Here is a 20,763-nt window from a genome sequence, read left to right on the forward strand (position 1 = left end):
TATAATGTTCAGACTTGAATAGTCAGAGAAGGACGATCCCTGGGGATGAGAGCAGATTTTGCATGCAGTCCTTAATTTTAAGATGTTTCAAGGGACTATGAGTGGCACTTGAGCTTTTACATTTTGCACCCTGTTTCTGCTTGGCAACACATTGGCTTTTGACTGTACAGCGTCCTTTACAGCACAAGCATCAGGGTGAGGACAATCGGGAAACTTTCAGGGAAGCCACAGGGAGGCGGAGAAACCATCTGAAAAGCTGTGGGGTGTAGGAGGAGGAAAGCAGAGAGGTTGAGGCGGAAGGAAGTCGCTACAGAGTTGACACATCCATTTTCCTTCCAGTGGAAAAGAACTTAGCCAATCTATTGTGAACCTCTGTGATACATTATAAATAAATGTAGCTGTCTTATCTGTAATTGCCCGAGAGCCCAATTCTGGGTAGTTTTGGTTAAAATAGGAAATCTGACCTTGATTCAGGAGCCAATCCGTCAGTTGACTGATAGCATTTTGTGGATAATTGCTGGCCCTCCAAATCATTAAGGAGCTGGACTGACTCTTTCTCCAATGCTGTTTTCATTCTGTTGCATTGTTCCCCTGTGTAGTTGGTGGGGAAGAGAGAAAAATACAAGTGATCTAGATTCTCAGGTTTGGTTCGGTTCCATAAAGAATTTTTGTAATCTTCTATGGGGTTTGTGATAAAGGTCTAAAAAATGAATTTGGCTTCCACCACTTAATATGAATTGGGTTTTTCCTCCCCCAGTTTTAGTTAGCAAGCAGCCTAGTGGACCTGCACACTAGAGCATCCCTGTGGCCCTTTATATTTGGCGATGCTGTGTGACCTTGGGCAAGGCATTTAACTTATCTATGCCTTAGTTTCCTCAGTTGTAAAGTGGGGATTAAATACCTATTCTTCCTCCTGCTTAGACCGGGAGCCCCATGCATGATCTAATGAACTTGTAACTACCCCAGCGCTTAAGAACAATATTTGGCACAATAGTAAGCACTTAAGAAATACCACAAAAAATGGATAAACAAAATCTAGTGATGATTCCAAAGCCAATTTGGGACACTATTTTCAGTCATCACCTTCTCTTCCTCCACTGACTTTTTACCAGAGTGCTATTGAAGTCAAAATGGACAGGTTTGAGTTTCATTTCATTTCTCCTGTCGACCTTTTGTTGGAGATATGAAGTCACCCAGCATCTGAACAATCAAGAGGAGACTATTCTGACTAATTGACTTCAAATGTACGTATTCCTCACTTGAGATAATTTTTTTTTCCATAAAATTGAACAGCTCCAAGTCAATTCTACGGAGCCTTAAGATCTATTCTGTGGGACTAGTGAAGAGGTGATTGGCTGATTTGGAGGAAAGCCTACAATTTTGCTGATCGATCAATCAATCAATGGTATTTATTGAGCGCTTAGTACTAAGCACCCGGTAGAGTGTAATAAATGAAGATGGTGGACAACAGTCCTGCCCACAAGAACTTACAGTCTGTTATTAAGGAGAGGGAAAACTTAAGAGGCTGAAGTAATTACTACTCCACCACTGTTGTCAGTGACTCTTGGAGAGGAAGAAGTCACCCCTGTGACTGCATGACAGAGGCATTAGTTTCAACCCCCGCACTCTCCCTAGCTTCTTTGCTAATCTTCCTTGTCCCTTGAATCTGGAAAGGGGCAGGAGGTGGGTCAAAGATGATGGCTCCCCCGTCTCTCCTTTCCAGCTGAATCTCTGGCCCAGGGACCTGTGGGGTTCTAGGGACCAGGCAGACTACTCTTGGCTCTGGCACCCATGAGGATGAGCTCCCCGGAATCTCTCTATGCCCCTTCCCCGCCTGAAGTTGCCACCTTGCTGCTGCGGCTTGGACAAGGAAGTTGTGCGACTCGGAGCTGTTCATCTTAAGGGGTGAAATGGCAACTACTCAGCAGGGAGGCTAAGTTAATTCACTGGGTGCTTTCCGTGTGCAGAGCACTAGGCTAAGCACTTAGGAAAGTACAAGAAGAGTACTCTCATCTTTAGTGACCTCTTACCTTCCCTCTCTCTTTTCCTTTCCTCCTCTTTCTCAGTTTCTTTTTTCTTTTGTTTCCTCTCCCTCTCGCTCTCTCATCTGCTCTCGTCCCTTATTTTGCCCCCTCTCTTCCTCTCTCCTGTCGCATCCTTTTTGTTCTACCCCAGATTCACTCCTGTATATTCAGAATGACAAGTTGGTCCCAGCCAGTGATCTGAAGTCCTGTGTTATCTCCAACAATGTTAGTCTCGGGTGGAGGGCTATGTGGTTCCTGGTTGAACTTCAGGCTCCAACTCTTTTGACTTCTCATGGTAGTATTTGTCAAAATTGAACTACTAAAGTCTGAAGATTTCAAATCGGATGTTTGCAGTTATGGAATTTTTTTTCGCCATTAATGGCTCAAAGCTTTAGAATATGTACTCTTTTAGTAGGAATTTTGAGTGAGAACACTGTACAGATTTCACTGTGTATTTATTAAAGATGCAGCTTGCCAGCTCATATTTATAGGTGGATGGAACTGTTTTTGGATTAATTGTTTCTTGTTTTGTTGAATGCAGTAAACCTTGCTTCTGCCATGGATTTGGGTGTAGTGTGGGACTGACTCTGACTCCTAAAGAGTTGGAGGTGCCTGAGTGGTCAGCCTGTTTCCTGGGGCTTCCCTGTTGCTGTTTCCAGTTTGGGTCACCATGGGAGTTCCAGGGATCGTGCTGCCCCCCTGGGTCCTGGTCTTGGGGTGCCACCCGCCACGAAGAGGCCAGAAGTAAATTGGAAGTGGGCACCATAGGAGTGCCAAAGACCCACACTGCTTCCCCCTCTGCCTGTGCCTCTCCCGTCATCTTACGTGGCAGAGGAGAATGCTGGGGAGTGCCCAAGACGGTGGCATAGGCCACTGGCACACCCACGGTGGCACTAACGGTTTACCTCTGGGTTGGCAGCACTGCATCATCCCAGAGGCAAGCACCCGTGAAGGAGCAGGTAAGTGTCAGGAATTGTGGGGACCCACACCATTTTACTCTTGGGCTAGGGCTGCTGATTGGAGCCCAAGACCAGAACCCAGAAAGCAGCAGGTAAGCACGACATCACAGAGATTCTCTTAGGTTTCCAGTGAGGACAGAGGTCCACAAAGATTGCATCCCCTCAAGCGGATGGTAAGCACAATGCAGTAGAATTAGGAGACACATTCCCTGCCCACAGTGGATTTACAGTCTAGAAGGGGAGACAGACATTAATGTGAAATAAAAATGTAATCTGCAGAAGTCCTTGCACCTCCTTCTTGTCCTTTGCGCTCACTTTGCTGCCTTCACCCGGGCTAGGTTACTGCTGTGGCGTGTAATGTGAAGTCAGGGTCATAGGTGCCAACTCTGGAGAAGTGAGAGGTAGTTAGTTCCCCTTCCCTTTAGGATTGGGGCTATAGGACCCAAGTCATTAGCCTGTCCCGCACAGATCTGGGGGTAGAGCCGGCACTTGTAGCTCACATTCCCTTCCAGTTTGTAGGGGAAGGGGGTGGAGGCGCTCTAAAGGAGACCCTCCAGAGTGGAGATTCCACTTTTAGTTCAGGCCTAGACACGACAAGCCTGGGAGCACTTTCCTCCCCCAGCTGTGGCTGGAGTGGAAGAGAGCCCAGTTGTAGAAGGGCAGGGCTCCTGGGCCCTTCCCTAGCCACAGGGAAAATAGGGCTTTCAGGGCTCCAGTGGGTGTGTCAGTTTCCTCACATCTCTGGCTGCTGTCCATCACCGTCATCATCTTTGGCATCATCAGCAGTGTTTATTGGGATCCTGTCGGGTGCAGACAGCACTCTCTCGGGGGGCAAACGAAAGGACTCTGACGTGATACCTGCTCTTGAAGAGCACGCAGATTAGACCAGTAGTCTCTGGGGGTACCTCCTTGGGTCTGAGAACAGATCTCTGCCTTTCCCCTGGAAGCTCCATCTCAACTAAATCCCCACACTTAATAGTAAAAAGTCCACACCATTAATCAAGTTGGTAAATTCCAGGTGTTTTCCTAATTGGGTTTGTTCAGGTGACCACACCACCATGGTCAAAAATGACCGTCCATTGAGCTTCTGAGAACGGCACGTATTATTTTGGTAGCTAGACCTCCTGTGGAATCTAATTCTCCACTTTTTGGACAGAAGTGAACTGTAAAATTCTTGTCAGAGTCACTGCCTCTTCTGGAAACCGTGCCAACTCCTTTCAGGTTATACCATTAAACTCATTAATTCTGAGCAAAGTGGCCATCCCTATCCACTAAATAGCATCAGATCACTCCACTTCTGGATAAAAGAAATAACAGTCCAGAACTCTGGATATAGGAGACGTATTGTTGGTGCCCATTAGATAGTTCATAGTCTGGGTACATGTAATTTTGGGGTATGTAGGTGATTTCAGGGTCCTGTTTTCTGTACTTGACATTTTGTGTTTTTGAACCAGTAAATTGATTTGTATCTTTGCAGTTGGGCATTTAAGAATGGTTTTGGTGTTGCCTATTCTGGATACGGAGCCTACAGCGAGGCTTCCTTCTGGAACTCCTAGGATACAGTAACAGTATCTAGATTTGGGGTGCTTTTCATCTTTTCTAACCTTATTTAGTTTCACATCTTTATTTTTTGTCTAATTACTCAGAGACATGACTTGTGCTGTTTAAAATGAGAAAAACTTTTTTGGGGGGCCAAATTTACAGGTTTCTTCTAACTGGACCCTTTTTGTTTTTGATTTGTATTTGTTCCCTTCCCATTAGTTATTATTTTGCTGCCATCAAATTTTAAATACAAAGTTTATCTAAATGCAACATTCTGAAATATTTCCTGATAGATGTATTATATTTTTAATGGTTGTCTTAACCATTTTTAATGGTTGCTTTTCATTAGCTAATTGCCTTTCTGGCAGTTTGGTGTGTTATAACCTTAATTTGGTGTCCTTCATACACAATTTCTCTGAAGAGATCGCTGATAATGAAATCCTGTTCCTTCAGCTTTTTAAATGTTTGAGCTCATGGAATTCATTTCCATGTTTTTATTTTAGTTTTCTGGGTCTCATCTTCACACCAGTGATAAGCATTAATTTAGTCACATGGTTCTGATGTGCCTCATCCTATGCCAGTTGAACAGATGTACCCTCTTCCTGTAGCTTATAGTCCATTTTAGATGCAAATGTGGACATGGCGAAAGAAATAAAATGACGGTGGCATTTAAGCTCTTACTCTTTGCCAAATACTGTACTAAGTGCTGGAGTTCCCACATGGGGTTCACTGTCTAAATTAAGCCTAAGAAATGATTCAGACAGTAGTAAAAACACAAATGATGGGCTTTTATTGCCTGGTGTGAATTCTTTTCCCTCCAAATTCAGTGTTCTGAACCCTTCCCTCTCGTTTGGATGGGGTGCGTTGGCAGGGTTGGGAGGGCTCCATTCTCTGAACCTGGATTAAAGCCCCCCCACCGAGCATGTCTGAAATAATAATAATAATAATAATGACATTTATTAAGCGCTTACTTTGTGCAAAGCACTGTTCTAAGCGCTGGGGAGGTTACATGGTGATCAGGTTGTCCCACGGGGGCTCACAGTCTTAATCCCCATTTTACAGATGAGGGAACTGAGGCACAGAGAAGTTAAGTGACTTGCCCAAGTCACACAGCTGACAATTGACGGAGCAGGGATTTGAACCCCTGACCTCTGACTCCAGAGCCCGTGCCCTTTCCACTGAGCCACGCTGCAGTCAAGCCGCCGATGCCTACGTGTGCCCTGTTCACTCCAGCAGATACTCACTGTCGGGTGGACGTTCCTTAAAGCACCCCGTAAGCATCCTGTCTGGAATCCTTAGTGAAAACAGTCGTCACAGCAGAGACGGGGTGAACTTTCATTCGCCCCGATTGCCTAGAGGCTCAGTGGCAATTCTCTATCAAGTTTTAGCAGAGTTGTCCTAGAGTGCAGCATTTCTTCACCAAACCTCACTATAAAGGTGTAGATGTTATTTCCGCAGTTTGCATTTTGTTAAAGTGATTCAAATGAGTGCTTTAAGCTTATTTTTTCCCCTAAATCCACATTCGCCACTCAGTTCCTTTTTGAAAATAGCTTTTTCTCGTTTTAATACTTCTTAATGTGGCTTCCTAACATTAGGAAAAGGACTTCCTGGGTGAAGGTAAATCGTTCAGGTTTATGAAGGCTGAGAACCAGAAAGGGAACAAGTAAGTAGCTTTGGAACAAAGGCAGACATGACCTTTAAATTTGAAACTTTGTGCTCAGTTTTGAGGTAGTTTCAAGCACCTTGTTCTCTAAAATGTTTTAGTTTAGCAATGACTATTAGTAAGTGGCAAATGGCTCATATTTTTGAGGTTCAGATTCTCCAAATGGAACACCTAGACCCTTCCAAATTGAATACGATGCATCTTTTTTTGAAAGGAGTTCGGTAAATTTATTAACAAGCCAAGAAGCAGAGGTTTTTTTTCAGCTATCAATGACAAGTAGAAAAATAAACCTTTAATACGATTGAAAAATCTCTGGAATAATGGCTATGAAAGTATTCATCTCTTCAGACATAAAGTGTTAACCTGTTATATTTGATTTTCAAATAGACACCAAATCCTACTGCAAGCGAGTTTATTCCTAAGGGAGGATCAACCTCCAGGCTGAGTAACGTGTCCCAATCCAATATGTCTGCCTTCTCTCAAGCCTTGTTCTCTCATCCATCCATGGGAGGCCCTGCTACTGCTGGATTAGCCCCAGGTAAGTTAACACTGATTATTTCCATCCAGATGTGAAAATTGCAAGCGCTCTATAAACTCATCCGATCAAGAGTAAAATGGTGCAATGTTTGAATAGTCTTTGGTTTTTCCTTTCGGATGTTTGCATACTAGGAAAGTAAATACTTCAGAATGCAAAGGTACCAAATTTGGTTGACTTCCAGAATGTACGTGCACCTTCCACAAGGAGATAAATACCACTCTAGCACAGTGAATTGAGCGCTAAAGGAAAGTCTTAATTTACCTGTGTTTTAGTACTGTTATGTCATTTCGTCATAGCTTCAAGTTTTGTATTCATAGTAGACCAGTTGTTCTAGCCTGTTTGTACTAAAGGAGGAAACAAAATGCTTGTCCATTAATTCCAGTCATTTAAAAAATATTATCTTATGGTTAAGATAATTTACCGATTGCGTTTAATAAAAAAGTGTGGAAAATAGAGATCTGGATATATTGTATTGTTTCTGGAGAGGATTGATTCATAGCAAACAACAGGGCCTTTAACTTTTGAAAATAACTACATTTTGAATAACAGGTTGGGACTGAAGGAAAAAAATATTTTTATTTTAAATGCGGGAGCAACTTTAGCAGTTTTACCAGAAAAAACCTGTATTTAAAAAACTATTATGGGATGTAAAGATTTAACAATTATAAAAGGTTCTTTACTGAGCGAAATGATAATGATGCTTTAAAATTAGAGCAGAAACCCAATGAACTTTGTGTGGCTTTTAGGTTTGTTTTTTTTTCCCCCACTTTTCCCTCTTCCCTCTTGTGGGGAAGGAGAATTAAAATGATATTTTCTGTACAGAGTTGCGCTGGAGGGCATTTCCCTCTCTCCCATCCCCTTCTTTGCTTGGGAGAAAAGCACTGTCTGGTTGGGCAGCCCCTGAAGGAGGAAAGGTGAGGCAGGAACCGGCGAGTGCCCCCTCCCCATTCCGCAACATCTGGCAGCGATGATTTGAAATGTTTGCCATCTGCTTAACTCTCTCCTGGGAGTCAGGGGAAGCCACTGCAGGGCTCAGTGGGGGCAAGGATGATTTATCCAGCGCGGTAGCCCCTCCACATCTGTGCTCCCTTCAAATCACCCCTGAAGGGTGGCCAGGAGGTGCTGGAAAGGGGCCTCCAGGCCTTGGGCCAGTGGCACTTGGAGGGAGCTTGCAGCCTGACGAGAGGAAACAGTTTCGTCCAAAGGAGAATTGCATACATGGGGAAAAGAAATCGTATGGTGGATGCTGTTTTGTGTGCATCTTCATTTTAAGGAACGACTGAGGGGACGGCACTTTGGAGACATTTCTATAAGAAGCAGCGTGGCTCAGTGGAAAGAGCCCGGACTTTGGAGTCAGAGGTCATGGGTTCAAATCCCGGCTCCGCCAGTTGTACAGATGAGGTAACTGAGGCACAGAGAAGCGAAGTGACTTGCCCAAAGTCACACAGCTGACAAGAGGTGGAGCCGGGATTAGAACCTATGACCTCCAACTCCCAAGCCCGGGCTCTTTCCACTGAGCCACGCTGCTTCTCCGTGCGGGGAGGGTCTAGGGCCCATGAGGGTCATGGACTGGAAATCCCATTAGGCTGTGCCAGTACCTACCGCTGTACTCCGTGCTGAAAAGTTTCATTGGTTTGACCTAGTTGTGTTGTTAAACTGTTGTTCTCCCTCATGTGTCCTGCCTTCTTATTGGTAAACTTTTTCTGGATTCCAGGTAATGTGGCTTTTAGAGGAATTTTAAAATTGGGTGAAGGTGATTACATAATATCGCTTTAATACTGTAAATAATAGGAGATTGATCCTAAGAAAATACACGTCAATAAAACCTATGGGAAGGAATGATATTGGTAGAGTGGAGGAAAAAAAAGTGAGGAAAATAAACCCATAAAATTGTGTTGGACAAAAAATTAGAAAATGGGTGAGATTTTTGCAGGCCTTGCTGATTAAAACATTGGTAGATCCTTTTTGTAGAGAAATAACTGAATGGAGGGTTTTACTGCCAGTTAGTACTAAAATTACCAACTGGATAGAATTCAACAGAAAATTCATTCATTCAATCGTATTTATTGAGTGCTTAGAACACTGTACTAAGCGCTTGGGGAAAAAAATCCAAGTAGATTGCATTTTGAGAAGGAATTCTGCCAGGGAATTGAATTTGGAAAGTGTTTTATTTGGTTATTTTAATTTGAATGGAATCCAAGCCATACATTTTCCTGTTAGTCATGTTTATTGAGCACTTACTGTAGGCAGAGGACTTAACCTAGCATGGAATCAAAGGAAAGAAATTAGTTACAAAAATGAGTCAGTACAGTAATGTTTAGAGATGGATAGAAATAGTACACTGGATTGTGGGACGATGCTCCCCCAGGCCAAAAGAAAAACGGATTTGTTAATTTTTGAATATTAAATTTTGAAAAGTTAAATGTTTTGCATAATGTAGTTACTATCATTGAACTTATTAATTGAACTGAGAGGTTTGAATGTGCTGTTACTTTTTCTTTTGTCCCTATCGCTTTAAGGTAAATGTTTTGACCCTTAAAATGTCCTTTCATATTAATAATAATTGTGATATTTAAGTACTTACTATGTGCCAAATAGTATATTAAATGCTGGGGTAAATGCAAGATATCACAAGACATAGTCCCTTGCCATGCCTGGAACTCAACAATCTATGTAGGAACCAAACCCCCATTTTACAGATGAGACACAGGGGAGTTAAATGACTTGCCCAAGGACACACAATAAGCAAATGGTGGAATTGGGATTAGAACCCGGGTCCACTGATATCCAAGCCCAAGCTCTTCCTACTAGATCAGTCTGCTCCTTATTAAATGTTTGCAGTGATGTCCTTAATACACTAAAATGTAGTTTTCACCCTAAATTATGGAAATAACAGCAAAAGAGCTTTTTTATAATTTAATTTTCAGTAACCGCGTTTCTGTAGAAATGAGGCATCTCAGTTTTCCATTCTTTTTTATCACTTCTCTTTTTGCATGTACCTTGAAACTTGGACCATGAAAACTCTGTAAGAAGTGAAAGTTTAACTGTTTAGTGCTTGGTTATGAATCGATTTGTATGTAATTACTGTGAAAAGGAATTTTATAATTGCAGGTGTGAACAAACTGCCTCATAAAGTAGCCACTCTACTCCCATTCAGCCTCCCCATGAATTTTGTCCTAATTCTTGTTGAGACTTCAAATCCATTCTTGGCATTTAGCCTCCGTTTTCCTCTAATGTTTCTTGCCATAGGAAAATCAACATCTTCATTAGATCTCCCGAAAAGTGCACTTGAATTAAGTGGGGCTGAGCGGTAGTGCATTATGTTTCAATACTGTGTAACTGAAGTGGCCCTAGGTGTGCAAAAGTGTTGTTGAATATTCTTGTTTTGAGCCCAAGTTGCAGATATTTTTTAATTGTTTTGACACCAAGCCTAGTTTTTTTAATGTTCTTAGGTTCAGCAAACAGTTGTGCTGTAATAACTAAAATAATTTATGAGAAGTGGAAATAGGAACATACATTTAGGGTGGTGTTTCGAAACTTTATGGGATAATACTGAGAGAACCCTGCATTTCTATTTTAATCGAAATGTACCAGATCAGTAAAATTCAGAACTTCCACCTTTTAGCACCTACTCCAACAAGAGATGTTTTAAAATGTAAATTTGTAGAGTCACCTAGTACATTAGAGTCTGCAATTTGTGTACATACTTGCATGTAGTTCACCTCAGGCATCACAGAGTTCTTATAAGTATTCTCATTTATTCTTGCTGAGTCCTTATGAAATAGTTGGCCAACTATCTTTTAGAGGGGACTCCAATGCAGAACTATTAAATGACATCATTTAAAATTGCATCTCTAATAGGTGAACCAGTGAAGTCAGGTCTTTGTCATTTCATTACTTTTAGACCACAATAATAAATGCTGTTGATAACGTCTGTGTGTACGAGAAGGCTCTCAGTGCCTTAGGTTCAATAGATGAGATAATGAAAATCAGATCAAATTAAATCGGGAACTATTTTGCCAGTTGTAATTGCAGTTTAATTCATTTAGGGAAAGATATTCTTTAGACTAGGGTGCATAGAAATTAAGGTATTGCAAGTATTTGTTTTTTTTTATTTTTTAAAAACACTTTCTGTGAGTGCAAGCTGGCAATTTTGTAGGGGCTTCAGTGTTGTGCTTGATAGATTCAAAAGTTGCCATTGAATGGAACGGGCCATTTGATACCCTGGCTCTTAGCAGCTCAGATTCCTGCGTGGTCTGGGACCTCTTGCCTCTCCCCCCACCCGCCCCCGTCAAATCTAAGCAGTTTCTTGTGAGCTCAGATGTCTGCAAGCATTCTTTCTTCTTCCCTGCTCAGGTTTCTGCCCGGGTTCAAGTCAGGGATTTCTTTGCAGCCTCTCAGCAGCTCCTATGTCAAGGGAGTTTGTGCCGACCGACCAGTGATCTCTCTGTCTGCTACTGGGCCTCTAGGTCTACAAGGCTTTAGCAGCTGACGGAGGGAGCGGGAGATACTGGTTATGTGAAACATAGTAGGTGTCTTTGGGAATGAGGCCCAGACTTCTGTCTGGCATTAGTCCACCCCAGATGGTACTTCCTAATGTAGTCCTGGGATTCCAAGACCTGGTTTCTGTAGCATGGTCTGAGCCAATACTAATGTTAATTCCTGGGTTTTCCCCTCAAAAAATCTGCATCCTCTGGGTAGTCACAAGGCCTCTCGGTTATCACATGGAAGCAGTTCTAGACCCCGGCACGCTTTTTGGGGTTTCATTTTGGCTGAAGCACTAGGAAGAACTGCTTGGCCATTTTAGTCGCTCTTCAGAGTGGTCCCTTGGGACTCTGTCCAAACCTGAGCATCTCCCAGCGTGAGGTCCCTGCGAATATCCCCAGTGGGGTTCCGAAGAGGAGATTTCAGAGGGTCCTTGTTTAGCCCAGACCACTCTAGACTGTCCCAGAGAAGTTTCAGAGCTGATTTCATTGGCTCCCTTTCATCCTGGGTCCTCTCCTGAGGCAACCCAAGGGATGGGCACTGAACTGGGTAGCCAAGGTGGTGTTTCTGACTTCTGATGACACCTCTGCACCCTCAGCCTTTGCTTTTTGGTAGCACTCAAGTCTCTTTGGAGGCCCCTGGGTCTCAGAATATCACACACTGGAACCTTGCTCATATTTGGGGGGAGATGCCAAAAGAGGGATGGGGATTAAGGGAGAGGAGAGAAAAGAGAAATGGGGAGCGTTAAGGAAAGAGAGAGACAGTGTGGGAGACTTGGCTTTATTACCTTGTGCTGCTTATGTAGAGCGGCCTCATCCAGGTCGTTAACCCAGAACTGCCCTTTGGGACTCAGGGTTTGCAGCATGACTGAGATGATCTGGGTCAGAGATTTTTTTCCCCTTCTCTGGGAGGGCCCCAGAAAGATGGTTCCTGCTGCCATTGTTACTGTTGTGGCGAAGGTGTCTTGCCCCGCCACCTTGGCCAGAAGCGGGACGTGAGGTAGTGGGTCCGAATGACCCCCCCGAAGCTGTCTTATCTAAGGTGGGACCAGCTGACCCCTTTGCCCCGAATAGACCGATCACTGGAACGCTTATTTAACTTGGTTACTTCTGCTGATAAAGTGGAAGGGACTGCCTGCATCCTGGGGCAGAGAGAGAGCAAATTCTCATTTCAGCTCATTGTTTCTAGCTCTTCCCCTACTAAATAGGAATTTGGCCTAATTTGCCATCTCCTGTTCACCTTCTGTTGGCTTTAGCAGTGCCAAGACTGAAAAGCAAGAAGCAGGAGAAAAGGAAGGAAACTCGAGCCTTCTGTTAAACCACCAACTGGATGTGAGCTCTGGCATAATGAGGAGTTCCCTTAGAAGTTAAACCAGAAGTCTGTTAATAGGGCACATTATTTTAATAAAGTAACCTTTCAGTTTGAAGAAATCACTTTTCATTACAAAGAATTCTTATGGTTATGGAATACTTAGATCTGCAAGTAATGAGGTTAACAGGATCCAAGTTCAGGGAAATGTGTTGCCTGATGTGATCACCTTCTTAATTATTAAGGTATTGTAATATTTGTTTTCTTTGAGTGTGAACTGAAAGCAGTAAAATTAATTTCATTTTGATATCTTCAAAGTCAGTGTCAGATTCTGTAGCTTTTGGACTCTTTTTAAAAATTGATGAATCAGAGGAGTCTTTTGGTAGCTCTTAAAATTTTATTGCTTCAGGTGGCCCTTTTAGGAGCAAACAGTTCATGAGAGCCTGCAGTTAATTGCAGCTGTTGTCGAAAGCAGATGGGTTGAGTCAGACCCTAATGACAGTTGGACTGGTGAGCTACCTCTGTCCTACTTTCTAGAGGCATTTTGATGATGCTGTTGTGATGGTTTTGAGGATTTTGTTTATTTTTGTTTTTATAGACTTGGTTTCCTATAAGTTGTTCATTAAAATGGACCAAGAGCTGGAGTAACTCCAGAAAACAATAGAGAGTTTCTGGCCCCCAAATTAGGCTTCACCTACGAGCGGGGAAGCAGCTTCAGAATTTGAATGTAGCATTGGGATCCTTTCGGCCTCAGGTTTGCAGTTTCTGCCCTTTCCCCCCCGCCTTCGAGGTCCAGTGCTAAACAAGTAGAATAGCTACTGAATTGGGTCCCTAAATTAGTCCCCAAATAGTTGGATTTTATTTTGTGCATTAACCATATATAAGGGAGAAATCCAAACTCCTCCAACTCATTGCTTAATTGACCTGCCTCACTATTTTTTCCCCACAAATGGTACTTTTTAGCGCTTACTATGTGCCAGGCACTGTACTAAGCCATGGGGTAGGATTATCAGGTTGGACATAGGCCCTCCTACATGAAGTTCACAATCTTAAGTCCCTTCTTTTGGGTAAAAAGTCAGTTGCTTCTTTGTAACTGTAGAAGAATGCAAACTGTGAGTTTTCCTCACTTTACTATCAGGAGCTATCTAATTATTTGTGGATTTTAAATTTGAACATCTCAGTTTCTTTGCAATAATTAGAGCTCAGTGTATTTTCATCATCACCCTCCTCAGCCTCACTACTTTATTGAGGACCTACTGGCCCTGCCCTCTAGGAGCTTACATTGAAATATCTCTGATTTTCTTCATATTCTAAAAGGGTAGACTGGAATCTGGCATTCATTTACAGCCCTCTAAAGTTTTTCTTTGGGTTTTAGGGACATTCGTTTTAATAAAATACTTGAAGAAAAATTTTGCCTTTACAGAGAATTAGATGGGGGGGGTGGGGGAAAACCTATATCCATAACTTCAGACCCCATTAGGATTGCTTCAGTAAATTTTCAGATATTCAGCCTTGCTCTAATCAATACTATACTTAAGCCAACAAGTCATGTAGCTGTTTCATTTTACTGCTTGCTATTTCTCTATTTCCAGTATTTCTATTTAAAGTAATTCTTTCCTTACTGTGAGTTTATGAATGCATATTTCTTGATATTTGATTATGAGCACACCTGATTTTGGGTACACTGTACATGTCCTCTTTCAAAGGAGAATTCTTGAGAAAAACCTTATTACACCGTGTTCACTTTCTTGAAATGATTTTAGAATTGTTGCAGTAGATTTTCTGGCCTAAAATAATTGTTCCTAAGAGGGCAAATAACTTTGTAAAACAAAATATAAGGCATTAAAAGTAGTACTCTTAAACAGCCCTATTTTCACTACTGTTATCCACTCTGTGGGATTTTGTTTCAGTAGATGAAGTGTTTTCATTCCAGGTGTTTCTGATCACTAAAATCTTAAATCACTGAAGCTTCCATTTGTTCCTGCTGAAGATAGAACCGAAGGTGCTTCTGAAAAGATCTTTGATGATGGATTGACTGACGTGGATGCGGGGGCTGCTTACACACCCGTGGGGTGAATCTAATGGCCGCGAGGGCCGGAGAGTGCTTCAATGTGACGACCTGGGCTGGTGATCCTCAAATACTTCAGAGTGTTTTGGATGGGTGATCTCTAGTGGGAAAGGAGTACCACGGCGAGTCTGTCGCTCAAGACTGCCTCTCAAACCGGCTCCCCACTGCCTTCCTCGGAGTCCTGATTTAGGATAGGAGTGCACGGAGTAGCCATGTTGAAGATGAGGACGCCTCGAGGGCAAGAGGACAAGAATCTGGGAGCCAGGAATGTCAGGAGTGGATGGGGATGTCACCGGAGGTGCAGAAAGCTAGACACTCCCCCTCTGGATATGGAAGAAGTTGTGGAGCGGGGGAATCCATCTTCCCAATGGCTGTGAGGTCGCAGACCACCAGTGACGTGTGGATGCACTTGGAGGAAACGCTGATCTGGTCCGTCTTATGCTTCTGCGATCCTAGACTGTATATCAGGGTTAAGTCAGGAAAAGCATGTCTTGAGGAACTACCAGGGGCAGAGCACTGTCCTAAACATTTGGGAACACACAGTAGAACCTATTGACTAGGTGTCAGAGAAGGAGGGCCTGGTTGTGTATTCCTGTGCGAGAAATGCCGGACTTAGTGGAACGCGGCTCGCAAAGTGGTCAGTGAAGTTTGCACAGTAGGTGTTTAAATGCCCACTTAAACTGTTCTTGGACATAGGAAATGATGGATATGGCATTTCCCAAATGGTGTTTTAGGAGAGAAGGGGAAACATCTGAATGACGGTGATCTTCATGCAGAAAGAATGAGTACGGTTTAATGGTGCTCTTTCTGATTCACCAGGGAAATGGGATATCTCGTTTCAGGCGTGGCAGTTTCATTCATCAGGGTAGCAACTTCTGTAATGTTTGGCAAGGCCGATGTGGCATTTCAGAGTTCTGCAAAGAGCTGTCAGCAGTCCTTCCCGGAGAACTTGTCCTTGCTAATTCTGGCTTTTCTAAGAACCACATGTCTTTCCAGGCAGAATTTTATTCCTCAAGTGTGAAGCTAAAGACTTCTTGGGAGCCTCTGGAACAGGGAGCCTTCCAGTAGCATTGTGCCATAGTAAGACATTTAGAATCAATTTGATGATTGACCATGAATGAGCTATCTGAGAACCATTTTCTGAACTTAAGTTAAACATAGATGGCTTTGGAAACCAGCTGCCTGCCTTGGGAGTGTTGTGGAGGATATTTTCTGTCCCCCTAGAGTTTTGTGACTTCTTGTGTAAGTGTTTTCTTGGTGCTGTTTTTGTGTAAAATAATAATAATAATAATGGTATTTGTTCAGTGCTTACTATGTGCCAAGCACTGTTCTAGCATTCCTTTTGTGACTGCGTGTTTGATGTATGTTTGAAATAACTTTTGGTCCGTGAGGGTCCTCAGTTAATATTCCTTCTGCTGGAACTACATCCACATATTGTTTCTTCCTCAGCAACTGAAAGACAGTATTTGACTTTTCTGATTGATGCCTTACTTAAAAGTGAAGTTGTTCATTCATTCAGTCGTATTTATTGAGCGCTTACTGTGTGCAGAGCTTACTGTACTAAGCGCTTGGGAAGTACAAGTCAGTTTAGTAACTTATGTCTGAAAGTCAAGGTTTTTGAGCAAGTTTTGGCTTATGCAGCAGATATCTAAGACTGAGTGGCTGTTGATGTGGGGGGAAAAAGGAACAAGAGTCAGGTGTGCTTCAATCCTTGCAGTTGGGTGTTGCAGCATCTCATTAACAGTAGGTATTTCTGATTTTTGTTGGTTGTTTTCTCTAGGAAACAAGCTACCCTCTGAGTCAGCACGGGACTTGAAGATAAATCCTCCAATTCATGAGGCTGGCTGACTGGATTAAAGGACCGATAGTTTGGGGCAGCGTTGGACAGCTCTATGAGGGGTCTGTGCTTAAACAAAGGGATTGCTGTGTCCAGCTACTTCAAGTCCCCTTTTTTGCCCAAGGGATTGCTGTTGTGAAAACAGGGATTGTTTTGGGAAGGAAAATCAGCTATGGCAACTAAGACGGGCAAAAACGCAGTATCCGTTTTTATCACTGGAGTTCACAGCTGTCTCTTGAATTTTGTAGCTTTTCTGTAATATGTCATCGTGTGTGTAGTGTGTGTGTCTAGAGGTTGGAATAGGGATTTGCAGGCTAATTATAGGAATTCAAGTTGTCATTTCTCTATGTTGTGCCGAGAAGCAGGACTTCAGTCAAGAACACTTAGTGTCTAATACTAGCCTGTGACTAACATTGCATTTTTAACTTAAAGCTGCGTAGACTTGTTATGTTCCTGAGATAATCAAATCAAGCATCTTAGCGAGTGATTAATGAGTCTCAAAGTGTGAACAGTTAGACATGAAGCTAGGAGGAGTAACGTGTCCATTATGGCCGCATCGCTGTTGGAGCTGGACTCCCAAACCTGCTCATCCCTGGTGGTCTCTGTTGGCTTTGTGGCCTCTTGGCTCCTCGAAATCGGTCCTTTCACCCCTGCACCCAAATGAAAAGTCAGTACCTTTGTATCAGTTGTTCTTCACCTCTTTTGAGGACAGAAGGAAGTGGACAGGAGCTGTAGCATGAGGACCCTGGATTCTCTATAAAGGGGGAATTTCCTGGCAATGAGTGATGCTTGGCCTAGTTGTCCCGCTTGCTATCCTGAGGGAGGTTGCGACTAAAACAAAGACTGTTTTGTGGTAGTCTCCCGGGTCCCTTCCAGTCTTATGAAGCTGTGAGCAAAGGACTCAAGGTTTATGAACATTTTTGAGCTCAGATTTAACCATTGGAAACTTTGAAAAAATGATTTTCAAATGAATAAAGTTTTACCCAGTTATATTTGAAATGTGTTTGCACTGAGCTGTTGGGTATTCTCTAGCATTTAAGCTACCTAAAGAAGCGGCACAGGCGTAGAGTCTGGAATGGTTTGTTTGGACTGGAGAAAATCAGATGTGAACAAATATATCTTGATTAAGAAAGGGAACACTTAAGCCTGTGAGATGTCCTGTCATCGCATGTGCCTTAGTTGGAAATGCCATGGCATTCGTTCAGTTGTATTTATTGAGCGCTTACTGTGTGCAGAGCACTGTACTAAGCGCTTGAACGGCTTAGTACATAATGGCATAATGACATAATTTGCCCACCGTTTTGCCCAAGTCGGTCCAACTCTTGAGCGCTTGTCTGGGCTGCCCTGACCTTCCCAATTGCTCCTGAGCCTTTGTGCATCCCTCTTTGGTCTGGGTAAACTTGGCCACTGTGTCTGAGCTGCTGCAGAGGGAGGCCAGGCGCTGAAAATTAAAATCACCGGCATCCAAGTGCCCAGTACCAGAGGTGAACTAGATGGGGCAGACCAACTGAAAACAGGACTGTCTGTTGTATAAAACCTGACGAGTGGCATCCTGGTTCTGCCTGCCCTCTGGCTTCTGATATTTGCTGCCATCAGATAGTCATCAAAGTGACCATCCAAATGGTCACTTTCAGCTTGATTAGAAACAGGAGGAGTTTCTGTGGAGGGGAAAGGGATTAGGTTGTCATTTTGGAAAAGATTTATCTGCAAAAGGTGATCATCATCAATCGTATTTATTGAGCGCATACTATGTGCAGAGCACTGTACTAAGCGCTTGGGAAGTACAAATTGGCAACATATAGAGACAGTCCCTACCCAACAGTGGGCTCACAGTCTAAAAGACTGTGATTTAAAGACGTATCAGGAAACATGGCAAATATTGGAATAGGAGTGGTTAGCAGAATCTTTTTTTTTCTGTTAGATTCCAGTCTCTTCACTCCAACTTCTGTTCATGTGCTGGAGTAAGGATAGCATGTGTACAACCCTGTAAAAGCTGCCATTCACATTAATTCAGTGAATTTTTTTTTTGCCATAGACAGTGACCAGTTTTTAGCAGAAACCCAGGGGAACTGCAACTGTAAATCTCCTTTAAGGCCTTCCTCTCTTCACCTCCCCTGCACCTCCCAGTGGTATTTAAGGGTTTACTATGTGCCAGGCACTATACTAAGCACTGCGTAAATACAAGATAATTAGGTGGGACATAGTTCCTCTCCCATATGGAGCTTCGAGTCTGTTGAGAGTGCCGTTTAGAAGCTGTGGTCATTGAAGGGGATGTTTTTCTCGGTTAAGGAATTTTAGAAAGAAGCACTTTGCAATTCTTGTAGACAGCATTACTTTGTATTCATGGTCATTTTCCAGCAGATACCCTTTTATTGTTTTTGGAACTTTTCTTATTTCACGTTTTTCATTCATTCAATCGTATTTATTGAGCGCTTATTGTGTGTAGAGCACTGTACTAAGCGCTTATTCTTCATGAAGAACTTCATGAAGTTTTCTTCATGAAGGTAGTTTTAGCTTCCCTCGTTGGATCAGAATGTAAGAATCTTTGAGTCCCGGGATATCATTTCAGCAATTCAGGCAGAGTTCCTTGTACATAGTAAAATAAAGCTTTACTTATGAGTTATGTGAGGTTTTTTTTGTTTTGTTTTTGATGGAATTTGTTAGGCACTTTACTATGTGTCAAGCACTGTTCTAAGTCCTGGGGTAGGTACAAGTTAATTAGGTTGGACACAGTCCCTGTCCCATATGGGGCTCACAGTCTAAGTAGGGGAGAGAACAGGCACCCCCATTTTATAGTTGATGAAAGTGAAGTTAAGTGACATGCCCATGTTCACACAGCAAGCAGTTGGCAGAACTGGGATTAGAACCCAGGTCTTCTGACTCCCAGGGCCCTTTCTCTCTCAATTTGGCCATGCTCCATCTTGTTTACTAGCAATCTGGCAACGATTCAGTTTGTTAGTTGGAGGCCCAAGTGTTATGGTGGTGGTTTTTTAATGGCCGATGTCTCAGTGGTGTGATTGTCCCTCAGGGCTCGGGGAGATGGTGGCCATACTGCCCTGGCAGCAAAGATCCGGGAATGGAAAGGGCAGGGAAGGTTGGCAGTGCTGCTGTGGAGGTTTGGGTTTGTGGCTGGGGCAGGGGGCCAGAGTCCAGGGAACTCTCTCCCGGAAGGCAGGGGGATCTGGGGTGTAGGAATGAGGAGAGGTGGGGTGCGGTCGTAGGGACCGTGCCCCTCTGGGAGAGAAGATGTGGATGCGTATCTCTGACTTCCCTCAACAACTCTCCCTGATCCCTAGACCAAGAATGTGGATGCAGAACTTTGTACATGTACTTTGGCTGTAGTTATTTGTGTGTTCACTTTGAGTTTCTTGGTGGATTTTGTTATTATCCCTTTACCTTTCCCCCACGTTGTAAGCTCTTTGAGGGCAGGGACTGCATCTTCATTTTGATCTCTTTGCATTCCTAGTCTAGTCCCCAGCCCACAGTGGGGGCTCAGCAAATGTTCTCATTGTATTCAAGTAGTGGGTATTCTGATTTAGTTTTCGAGGTCCTTGGTGGTTTTTTTTTTTCTTTTCCTCTACTTTCAAATACTATTCAAGACCTTTATTTTTCAGAAGGAATTTCTGAAAAGGCAGTTTACCTTGTGTAGTAACTTTTTAAAATTGGGCACTCAAATGTTTAGATTTGCCTCTTTACCAGTAGTCCTTTGACAGTACTGCACAAAGAGAAAAAACCTTTGTCCAGGGAACTCATAATGCATTAAGATGACTAATCTTTCAGCCTGTCTTTGGCATATGAATATGTGATGACTGCTGTTCATCTTATGGGAGAGACTTAAGTGGCTTCCCGAGGGCCTAGTAGAGGTTTGGTAGGTTGTGAAGTTTGCAGTGGAATTTAGAGAGAGAGCATGATTCAGTATTCAAAGAACGAGGTTATAACTTTCTGCTGATTTATGTTGCTACTCGGAAGTTATGATTGTCAGTGTGAGAGATTTACTCTGTTACAGTGTGTCCAGGAGTCAGGGGAGAGGTTATTGAGATGTATTAAAGATAACATCAAGCCTGTTTGAAAATGTGCTACGGGGGTATCAAATGATCCATCAATAGCGTATTCACCCAGCCATGATTCTTGCTTTAGAAATGGAATCAATCTGCATGGTCTGAAATGTTAATCACATAAATTCAACTGTTCCTTAGGTTTACAATTGCTTTCTTGGCTCTTTCCCTCATGGCAACCATGCTTAATTGAGAAATGCCATACCCAGTGAAACCCATGAACCGTCCAGCCCAAGGCTCCGTTTCTGACAGTGGCGGTAGGAAGTGCTTAGTCTTGTGGAAGC

At 43.0% G+C, this 20,763-nt stretch overlaps 1 protein-coding gene across 6 annotated transcripts in view; it reads left to right on the plus strand.

The window, feature by feature from the left end:
* PAN3 (poly(A) specific ribonuclease subunit PAN3) overlaps positions 1–20,763 on the plus strand; it is a 78,282-nt gene that overhangs the window by 26,812 nt on the left and 30,707 nt on the right. For all 6 annotated transcript variants that reach the window (XR_005455210.1, XR_005455209.1, XM_038761828.1 and 3 more), the window contains exon 6: positions 6,576–6,726. Coding sequence is in view for 4 of the 6 variants with exons in the window: in XM_038761828.1 (XP_038617756.1) it covers positions 6,576–6,726 (151 nt within the window). In the remaining 2 variants the exon portion in view is untranslated. The remainder of the gene's footprint in view (positions 1–6,575; positions 6,727–20,763) is intronic.

Source organism: Tachyglossus aculeatus, chromosome 20 (genome assembly GCF_015852505.1).
Source record: "Tachyglossus aculeatus isolate mTacAcu1 chromosome 20, mTacAcu1.pri, whole genome shotgun sequence".
Classification (NCBI taxonomy): domain Eukaryota; kingdom Metazoa; phylum Chordata; class Mammalia; order Monotremata; family Tachyglossidae; genus Tachyglossus; species Tachyglossus aculeatus.